The sequence below is a fragment of the Photinus pyralis genome, unplaced genomic scaffold, assembly GCF_008802855.1.
Source record: "Photinus pyralis isolate 1611_PpyrPB1 unplaced genomic scaffold, Ppyr1.3 Ppyr1.4_LG2, whole genome shotgun sequence".
Classification (NCBI taxonomy): Eukaryota; Metazoa; Arthropoda; class Insecta; order Coleoptera; family Lampyridae; genus Photinus; species Photinus pyralis.
This window is the reverse complement of record NW_022170403.1, coordinates 46,876,679-46,887,700: the sequence shown is the minus strand read 5'-3', so window position 1 is coordinate 46,887,700 and position 11,022 is coordinate 46,876,679. Positions and strand designations below refer to the sequence as shown.

The window sequence follows — 11,022 nt, the reverse complement described above, 5'->3', positions numbered from 1 at the left end:
GGGCGAAGAAGTAATTTTCATTACATTCAAATGAATTCAGCACTTCAACATTTTAGAAATTCTACTAAAAAGGTAGAACATTACTGACAGACAATGTTTGTTAATCTAATATGTTACTAGAATAATTTTACCTAAATTTTGCTCTGAACAAACCGTTTCTAGAAATCTCATTTTAATTAAGCCCCAATTTTTCCTTAGTGACTTTACTGTTTTACAAAGGAAAATCAAACTGTTTTTTCTTCGTACCTTTCGATTGCACACGATGTCTTCTTATTGACCAAAATTTGTAATAAAAACGGTAACAATTTCGCTACCAAATTACATGTATCTACACTCTACAGGATGCCACTTTTCCACACTTGTACAGGGTATCTTCGTAATTGTTAGTAATATAGGCTGTAACGGATGATTGTTTTGCAATTGTACAATTTTTTTCGAATTTATATTTCGTTCAACATAGGAAAATGTACTTTTGTACCGCTTTATACGGTAAATGAACGCAAGTAATTCTGACGATAAGCGAAGTGCGTTTAGAATTAAATTTGGGCTGGGAAAGATAAGCAAAGCGCGGGTTCGATCGTGTTGCCTGTTTTAATAACTGTTGTGATGAGGAGGTAGGGGGTTCTTTAATGTATGTCGGTGTGTGTAGAAAAATCACGCGAAGTCACCGGCTTCAGTAGGTTCCGTTTTCGGATTTTTTGCTGGGCATCTACAAATAACCAACAGGAACGCCGACTTTTGCGACTTGGCTTGGCTTCGACCGCAGGAACGTACAATTTTCAATTAGTGTATAAAATTTACTACCGAAACCTTGGGAGAAAAATACATTGTGTTTCTCGTCGATAGTATTACGAAAATAAAACTACAACGCTCTTACACATTAGAACGGTACTCATTCAATTGAAGAGCTCCGTTCGAATATTCAATCGTAAGGGGAGTCTATACAAATCAAAAACTTTAAAGTACCTAAATCATACTTGATGGAACTGGTGCTTTCTTCAGGTTACGATTGCAGTGGCGCATGGATCAAATTTGTATTGCATTTTCTTTATCAGAATCAGATCCGATTATATTAGATTAGTTGGGAATTTGTACTTAATTTTAGTGATACCATTCGAACAATGTTCCAGCAGTTTAACTTTATACAGTGTGCCCACTGATTGAATGCATATAAGGCGTATAATGTATATGACAATTAATATTGAAGGGTAAACTGTCTATATTAAACAGATATAACAAAAATGTAAGTATTTAAAAAAAAGGTTTAGAATTAAAAGTTAAGAAAGCCTTTTAATTCTCATACAAATCAGCCTACTTTGATTTTTTTCATCAGCATCCAATACTTTTGACTACAAAAATCAAAGTAGGCTGATTTGTATAAAAATTGAAAGTCGTCAAGCTGATATGTCTAAGCCGTGATTGTTATTTTACACGATTTACTGATTTTAAAATTAAGTTGATGAAAAAATCAATGCAGGCTGATTTGTATGAAAGTCTTCCATAACTTTTGATTCTAAACAACTTTTTTTTAAAACATTTTTGGTATACCTATCTGGTAAAATAAAAACAGTTTATTCTTGACTAATTTTTCGACAAAATACACCCTGTATATTCATTGATTTGACTCATTTTTTCAATATCTTAGTTTGAGACTAATCAGGGGAGATCCTCGGAACATGAAGATGCAACAAAATTTATCATACCTTACACTGTATATGCACGCAATCCGTTGACACACTGTATATAAAACAAAATCGTGTATGTTAACCACATATAACTCAAGAACATCTGGACCCATTTTCACGATCTTTGATTTGTTGGATTCGCCTCCGGCCCGAATAGCAGAATAACTATTAAAATATAGAAAAAACACGACAAAAATTAAAGAAAATGATTATATAAGTAAGTGCGCCACGGAACCACTTGGCTTCACCTGCAGAGTCTAAATTAGCCATTTGCGCATAACCGCTGTAGACTTACTTATTGTGCCGGTACCAGAAAGTTGAGAGACATGTGTTAACCTAGGTATTAACTCACAAGACTTTCAAATACTTAAAATGTGCACAATGTGATTTTGCAACACGTCACCACCATGTCCTAACTCATAAAACCTCAAAAGATTTAAAACGTGTACACTGTAACGGCATTATATAGAAATGTTAATGTACTCATATATACGAGGTGCGCCGGGATAGCTGATACAACGTTCATCGGGTCTGCTATTATCTATTATTTAAACAAAAATGAATGCTTGTTTCCCTGTCTGTCTCGTAAACTGTTAACTGTTCATTCAATTGTGATGAAGCTTAGGGGAATGATTGGACGTATGCCCGCGAAAGTTTCTGAGCTAGTAAAACACTTTCCGACATTCCCACGGGAACGAGAACAGGAAAAACATTTTATGTTTTATACTCGAAAAGACACTTGACAGTTAGAACGTAGGTTTCTTTGAAGGCTTTTTAAGGTGTACTCCGAAGGAAATTCTCGAAGTTCCCACGGGAACAGGTTACGGGAAAACGCGTTTTCCCAAAGGCGAAACGAAATTTTTGATAAACGGTAAATCTAGAATTTTTATACGTGGGTTGTATTTTTTGTATTTTTTTATGAACCAAATTGATATTTTAAAAAAGGAAGATTTAAAGGAAAATGGAATCGGATAGATTTCAGTTTGTTAATATTTCAATCAACTAATTTCACGTGCGTATTTATTCGAGTTCCGTCAAACCAAAGCAACAAGTTTTGATTTTCAGATTTAAAGGGAGACGAAAGGCCAAACTTCCGCAATGCAAATAAGGGCCTCCAACCCTTGTAAAGCTATTATTAGGCGTCATGTGTTGTTTTTGGGTCAAATTTAAAACAGTAAAATCAAAATTTGAAAAATTCGCTATTACGGGTTTTCGTAGTTACAAGAGGTAGAGGAAAATGTTTTATACAAAAATGTTGATCAATTCGCCGTATTCAGAATAAATATACAGGACCAGGTAAAAAAGTTATCGGACCTAACCTCACTTTTTAAATGGAAGAATATCTAGATTTTAATCTAAAATGATAGTATACTAAATTCTCTTTTCAAAAATATTTAAACACAAATTTCAAAAAAATTTTAAAAAGTTTCAAAAAGATTTAACTTACAAACAAATTCAAACATTTTTTTTTTAATGTTGTATAACTTGAATCTTTTTGAATATTATCTGTGGTGTTATATTTTTGAAGAGATAATTTAATATGCTGACAAGACTAAAATCTATAGAAAACAAAAAGAATCGGGTTAGGTCCCGTAACTTTTTACCCAACCCTGTATGCTTATTCTGAATACGGCAGATTATTCGCCTATGTGAAGTTGGGCCCGCCCACATGAAATAATTTAACAAAAATGTGTCAACAGTTAATACTACGTTAGTGCTGTTTAGTGCTTCAAGCTTATCGTTAGTGCTGCTATGTAATGAGAAAAATAAAAAAACCGAAATCGAAATAATGAACACACACGGCGTTAGTGCTATGTTAGTACTGTTAAATGCCAGATAAACAGTAACTCAAATTCTTTCGCTGTTCCTAAAAAAGTCAAGTGTGAAGTTAGCCCCGCCCATACATTTATAATTAGATGAAACCACATGTGATCGTTAGTGCTAGGTTAGTGCTGTTTTGTGCTCGAAAATTGCGATTCCAGCATTTCACCTTTCCAAGAAAAACAAAAAAGCCTAAAATATTGTATGAAGGTGACTCCACCCATGACTCGCTTTTAAAAAAACTCACATACGATCGTTAGCGCTATGTTAGAACTGTTTTGTGCTCGAAGATGGACTGTGGACACATTTTTGTCAAATTATTTCATGTCGGCGGGGCCAACTCCACATGGATAGATTATTCATCAATCATTACAAAGAAATTGCCGCCTATATTACTTTTTAAATAGCACTAACAATCACAGTAAGGACGCTGAAGGATATGTCTCAGTTAACTGATGGAGTGAGCAAAAATGAAAGCAAAAGCAAACGATTGTCGCATGTTAAAGACAGACGCAACATGGCTTTTAAGTACCTCTCATGGTTACAGTCAATTGCAGCTTTTTTTGTTCCAAACTTGTTCGTATGATCTCCACCAAAGAGAGCATAAAGTGTCCGTAATACCTTACACACATCTTGTCCGAGGATTTCGACTAACATGTGGATAGGATGAGTCGTATTTTGTCCCCTGGTCCAGTTCCCATCCACATTTCGTTCACTCCTAGTGTATGAAACAAAACGCGACTCATCCCTATCCACATGTTAGTTGAAACCCTGGGACAAGATACGTGTCAGATATTACCGGTATTTCATGCTCTTTCTGGTGGAGAGTATACGAGCAAATTTGGAACAAAAAAACTGCAATTGACTGTAGCCCGAGTAATATTTGAAAGGTTTTGGTGTATTACCTTCACCGCTATATCCAGACAACGACAAACGCATGGCACTTGCCGAAGTGTACTTAGTACAGTTGTTAAATAAAAGCTCCTCTTGCAAGACGCTTGATGATAGTTTGGCCGGCTGTGGAAGTATCTCCACGGTACAAATGTTTTCCTCGATGTCTTACCTCCAACAAGTCAAAATGCATTTTACCAGATGACTAGGTACGTTGGGGCATGTACACTCGAGGCCCAAAGTAATATCTCTCAGGTTATTACCTGATAATACATTTGATGATTTGCTTCAACTTGTTTCTAAATTAATTATATATTATATATATATTATCTCCTGGCGAGCATAATATCTTGGTTACCCTGTGCTACCAAGTGGGACATTATTTTTGACCTTGATTGTGTGTTGTGAGCTGTTAGACTATATATAAAGGTATGTACACTTCTACAAGCCCACCGTACATTTCAGTTGGTTAAAAATGCTTGAGAACGGAGGGATCTACCGTGGACAACTGCCAGATCGACCCAGGAATTCAGACACACCTACAAGTCGAAGGGTGGCATGTGGCAGGTGCACCTGTGCCCTGTCGACTTTCATTGCAAGCATCAGGTCTCTTCCCAGTTACGAAAACTGATAGTTTTAACTTATCCATATCCCCAGGTTCACTTGACATGCGGCAAGTAGAATTGAAAGGTACACCTGTAGGTGTGTACCTAACTTAAGAGACTTATAGGTTTATTTTATTTCTCTTTGCCGAAAGCTAAAGGGCGTAGTTCCATTTAACTTAACTTTCCGCCCATCATACCTATCCTTCCAAAAATGCATCTCCAAATCTGGATTCAAGCTACCACAAAGTCCTAGCACCCACTATGCCAAGCGAGTAGTAGAGGAAGGTCCAATGTTGCCAGATTTGCCGCAAACGACGTAATCAGAATAGGGTGCGAATTTGGCAACGGTTGAAAGTTGAGAAGACATGTACCTACCACGTTTTTAGCGCATTTTTGCAAAAATTTTTTTTTGTAAAAAGTAGCTTTTAATCTCACTTTGGCTGGCTGGCTGGCTGGCTGGCTGGCTGGCTGGCTGGCAGTTGGCCGTAGAAAAAGGTCCGTGTAATTAAGAACGTTAGGGATGGGGCTACAAGATTTGGAGTCGACGACATCTGGACGCCATCCCCGAGCGTATTATACTAACCTGGAGATTTTTCAGTTTTTATCTATCTTCTTCTACAGTTTTTCTCCGATTGTTTTCAAATTGGTGTCGTCGGGAAGATCTTGTCAACGCGCACAACTCCTGCGTGGCGGAATTTTGTTTTTTTTCCTAGGGGCGAAATAAACCACCTTTTGCGCGGCGCGCTTCGAGGGGTAGTCGACTTTGGGCGCCCAAAAGTTTCTTACAGCGCGAATCGCGGTCTCTCTTTCTCGTGTCACTAATAGAAGGTCGAGCTATGTGAAGTACCCAAAAGTTGAATACGATTTTATGCCGGGATTTTAGCGAAATCTACCAAAATGTGAATTACGAATGAACGGGACGTCGGAACTGTGTATCGACAAAGGGAATGTGGTAACCCCCGACGAGATCTTACTGATGGTGGAGTCGAAACTTCAAATCCGAATTGTTGCGGGTGATCAGAAGTGGGTGTCGACAAAGGGAATATGGTAACCCCCAAAGGATTTTACTGATGGTGGAGTCAAAACTTCAAACGCGAATTGCAAGTGCACGGTAAGTGAGAAAATGGTACCGACAAAGTGAACGTGGTAGCTTTCGGCAAGATCTTATTGATGGTGGCGTCAATATTGGCTAATAAAACACTGATCTGCCACACAAAAATGCGCTGAAGTCCCTTCGATCTCACACGAGGACTTTAATCATTTTTTTAAAAGAATAATCGTAACCTATAAGGGACAAAGGACCACTAAATACCTAGACCTACTCTTCAGCACAGTAAGGTGAAAACTCATCAGAAAATCCTACAAAGCTGCTAAACCAACCTGCTTACAGCAAAGTGTATTAAAACTTAATTCTTCTAACCGTAATTGATTACACAAAAATCCACCAGCAATAACTATAGGTACCAGCAGCATTAAAAGTAAAACCTTAGACAAGGAGTTTAAACAAAGTTTATTTTTTTCTCTTATATAAAAGAATCCAAGCAACCTCTAAAAATAAAATTGGTATCATAACGTCATATCGCAAACAAAACTTTCAAACCAAAATTTTCATCACAAAATTATTGTGGAATGTTGTCCAAATTTGTAACGGGTATTATAGAAGAAGAAACTGACGAGCAATCAAGGAAAACTGCCACAGGTACAGGTACAGCACTTGGTTAGCATTCCAGCACTTGCCAATGCAATCGAGAAATTACAATATTAATTTATATATTTCGTAGAAAAATCATACGCCGTTTCGGGTAGAGCAGACGCCACATCAAACAACACCGTGAAACATATTAAAAAACCCATCAGCCTAACGCAAACAAGTCTGGCTACCGAAAGATGGTCTCAGTTTCAAATGATGGAATCTAAAGGACTGGGAAAAATCAGTGCGAAGGAACTCCAAGACGCGTTTCTCACATTTCAAGGGAAGCACTTTTCGGACGCCTCGTGCAAATTCGTCGTGCGACTCTTCGACTTGGACCGCAATGGTGGTCTGGACGTTCCCGAATTTGAAATGCTCTACTCGTACGTAAAGCAATGGGTTTCGGCGTTTAACCACATCGACAAGAACCGTACGGGGTTTTTGGACGAAGCGCAATTTGATCTAGCGCTTCGGGAAATGGATATCAACTTTAGCCCGGATTTTATAAAATTTTTGATTAGTAGAAATGATCAAAATGGTAAACGGGTGTCCTTGGATCAATTTATAGTAATTTGCGTCCAGATTCAAAGGTTTACAGACGAGTTTAAGGAGAGGGATACCAACTTGACAGGGAAAATCAACTTGAAGTATGAAGATTTTTTGGAAATAATTATGAAATGTGTGTAACTATGACTGATAAACCCACTCGACGATTTCAGACAAATAAATAAGCTTTAATTCTTTGTTTTGCATATACTCATACCACTGATTTTAACAACGATTCATCTTTAATTGTTTAGAAGTGCTGGCGATCGTCTATTATGTTATTAATTCTATTGATTAAAACGTACGTGGAAATTGCCAGTCACTGTTACCTTAGGTCGTTGTTTGTTCAGGGCCAAATACTAGCCATCCGTAAGTGAGAGCTTAATTTACTCTCTTCATTTTATACAATATACATTCATCAATTACTCTATACTTAACGACTACTGTAGAATCGCATCAAGTTCTTCATTTATATAATTGATTAATTTTGCAGTAGGGTGTTATGTGGATCAGGGATTTATTCGAAAGACAAACATTTAGAGGGTTACACATAAATTCTGATATTTCAGTGTTTATATGGAGCGCTGGGAGCGTCCCAGGTGGTGCAGGCGAAGTTAATACAAAGCCACAACATCATACGCTAACTCTACTTTTATAATCTGATTCCGGCGGATTATTTGAATATTTATATATGAAGAGTGAGTACTGCGCCGCCTAATGCATTAGCAACTTTTAAACTGATTTTATAATGGATACACAGATTTAGCTACTCCATATTTGTTTGAATTTTAAATCTACTTTACAGTTTGCCGAATATTTATTAATGTAATATCTGGCTTGTTGAGATCGTATAAATTATGCATTAAAACACATTCGAAAAAGGAAAGTTTGGTTTATTGTATTTATATTTACGATCCATTGCCCATTGAATGGAGTTTAATGTACGTTTACAAAAATTGAACAAAATTGTTTCTAACTAAATATTCTTACTATTCTGAATGTACATGTACACCTTCCTACCTCTCATCGAGGTTATTATAAACAACTCTAAATGTTCATCTGGAATTATTAAACCTCTTCCCTAATTTTTTAAACTTTCCGGACTCTTTGAAAGTTAATTGGAAGCCCTAAAAAATGTTATACCTAACCCCCTGGAGTGAGCATAGATATGTAGAAAGGAGAGCGCGGGGACGTATTTTGCCTTACAATATCCACTACTAAAAAACTTTTAAAATCCCCTTCGATACCTCTGTTTTAAATTTTGCTGATACTTTTTTTAATATGCTGAAATCTTTGTGGAAACGACTGGAAATTTGTCATAGTATTATTTATCGAAACATATTTTTGAAATTTCCTTGGAATATCTTCCCAGTTTTTCAAAAATTTTTTAGGATTCTAGGATTTTCTTTATAGTCCAATCAAGATGTACATCGGTGCTTGCAAAAGGTCTGGTCATTCTGAATTTTTTATATGTTGTTAGTACCTAAACCAACAATAAAAAACCAGATTTGCAATTTCCAAAGTTCTGTGCGATCGGCGGTATATCCAAAAAACCATGCAATTTACGAACTTTTTTCAGTTTTTACTCTATAATCTTTTAAAATAGACTAAATTTGCTACAATTTGAGACTCGAGCGTGATCTATACAACCATTGGTTCCCAAGACACAGTTCTTCGAAAATCGGATTTTAAAAAAATGATTTTTTTCAAAATGGCCAATTTTTTTTAGCACATTTTTTAAGTATTAAACATAAATTTATCTATCATTGTATTCTAATTAATAAAGGTCTCAGGAACCGTTTTCTACCAATTACTGCTCTCCTTTCTGTCCTCTTATCAAGGTACGGGGTGGAGGGGCAGGGGGGAGTGGAACTAGTTTTATCCTTCATGGTACTTTAATGAAAGGTCTCAACGAAAGAAATTAATTTCTAGCAACCATAGTCCTCCTCCTCGACCTCTGATCGTGATCGAGTATATTCCCTTATACCTCAAGAACGGATTGTCGGAAGAGGGTACTGGGGGCGAATGAGACGTCTGCAAGGAATATATCCAATGGTGATGTTTGCACAAGAGTTGTGCACAATTTATACTTGCTTAGAAATATCTTCTAAAATACGAATCCCACGTCAAATATTATATGAAATTAAGTTGTAGCAAATTTCATTCCCTTTCATTTCAGACCAGACTGGTGACCGTAGGCCCAGCCGTTTTCTCAAAAACGGCAGATAAAACATGTCATATGTGACAAGCGAGAGCAACCACCTTCGCCCCTTCGTGTTCGTCTGAAGGTAGACGTTTGTCTCTTCGCGGCGCCTAAACCATTGAGAAGAACGAGCGGGTCGACGTCTTCTCCCACTATGACGACCCGATCGGCTACTGCTCTTTTTGAAAGTGCCGTCATGACGATCTCTCGATCCGAATCTTCTTCGGCAACAGCCACTTCTCTCTCCTTCTGAAAGGCGTCACAAAGAAGAGTGATTAGGCGTCTCTTGTTGTTCTCATTGCCCAAAACATGCTCTTGAGCAATTTGAATTACTGTGGATTTATCGAAAGTCAATTCGTAGCTAGAATGAGCAGCGTAGCGCCGAAGTCAGTTCAGCTGTTTTGGTGTTTTTTTGTGGTAGCATCTTCTGGGTAGCCTTCATAAACAATGGAGACGTTATTCTCAAGTGATTATGGACGTAGGTGGTATAACGCGCCAAAAGTGCTCGAACTGTGCTCTTCCGCTGCTCCACGACCTTGTGCAAGAGGTAGCCACCATCCAAAACGACGTGAGTTCTTGAATCTATCGGCGTGTGGCTGGAAAGCGGAGTGAAGGCGGAGTACAGAGTGGGATTCGTATTTTAGAATATATTTTGCAAAAAGTGGTCATTTTGAAAAAAAATCATTTTTAAAAAAAATTCCTATTTTCGAAGAACTGAATCTTGGGAACCAATGGCTGTATAGACCGCTCTAGTCTCAAATTGTAGCAAATTTAGTCTACTTTAAAAGATTATAGAATGACTATACCGATCAGACCCTTCCTTCACCGAGATATGGAGTAAAAACTGAAAAAAGTCCGTAAATTTCATGGTTTTTTGGACATACCGCCGATCGCACAGCACTTTGGAAATTGCAAATCTGGTTTTTTATTGTTGGTTTAGGTCCTAACAACATACAAAAAATTCAGAACGACCGGATCTTTTGCAAGCACGACCCCCTTTTCATGTTTAAATTTACAGGACTATTAATCTTCCCGAAATCTTTTAATAATATTTCTTATATATCCTTTAAATTTTCAAATCTGTCTTTAACATTTAGAAATTGTATTGAAATGTCTTTACAATCCTTTTGAAATGTTTGTAATACCAGACAAATCAATATAGGTATATATCTGACAAAGTATTTCTGAATTATTTTGAAATATTCATGGAAATCTTAAATACAATTTTTCCGAACACTGTCGGCGATCCCATGATCTTTTTTTAATCCTTTTCCAAAATTTTGCTAAATCTTTTTAAAACCTTTCTTAGAGGTCGCAAGCATTGAATTTTGCTATAGGTACCTACGTTATACGGAATCTTTTAACAAGTTTTTGAAGCTTCTCTAGAATCGACTTAAAATCATATCAATTTTTTTAAAGATTTGTCTTGAAAAGATGTTATTATATAAACCCTTCCAACGGATTTATAATTTAGTTAAAATCACTAAGAAAATGTTTTAACTACCCAAATTTTTTTGAAGTTTTTGTATAACCCGTTTTTGAATTTTACCAAAACTCTTCTCTGATTTATACAAATTTTTA

General features: G+C 36.7%; 1 protein-coding gene across 3 annotated transcripts; it reads left to right on the top strand.

Annotated features, from left to right (window-relative positions):
- The first annotated feature begins 6,555 nt into the window (after positions 1–6,555).
- On the top strand, positions 6,556–7,435 carry LOC116164682 (peflin-like). 3 transcript variants are annotated; one of them, XM_031478882.1, is made up of 2 exons: positions 6,556–6,701; positions 6,784–7,435. In XM_031478882.1, exons 1-2 carry the CDS (start codon positions 6,632–6,634, stop codon positions 7,377–7,379), a joined length of 666 nt encoding a protein of 221 aa, XP_031334742.1. In that variant the 5' UTR covers positions 6,556–6,631; the 3' UTR covers positions 7,380–7,435. The 3 variants fall into 3 exon arrangements, with proteins under 3 accessions (XP_031334742.1, XP_031334741.1, XP_031334740.1); XM_031478881.1 differs by having other exon boundaries at positions 6,556–6,707; XM_031478880.1 differs by having other exon boundaries at positions 6,556–6,719.
- The last annotated feature ends 3,587 nt before the right edge of the window (positions 7,436–11,022 follow it).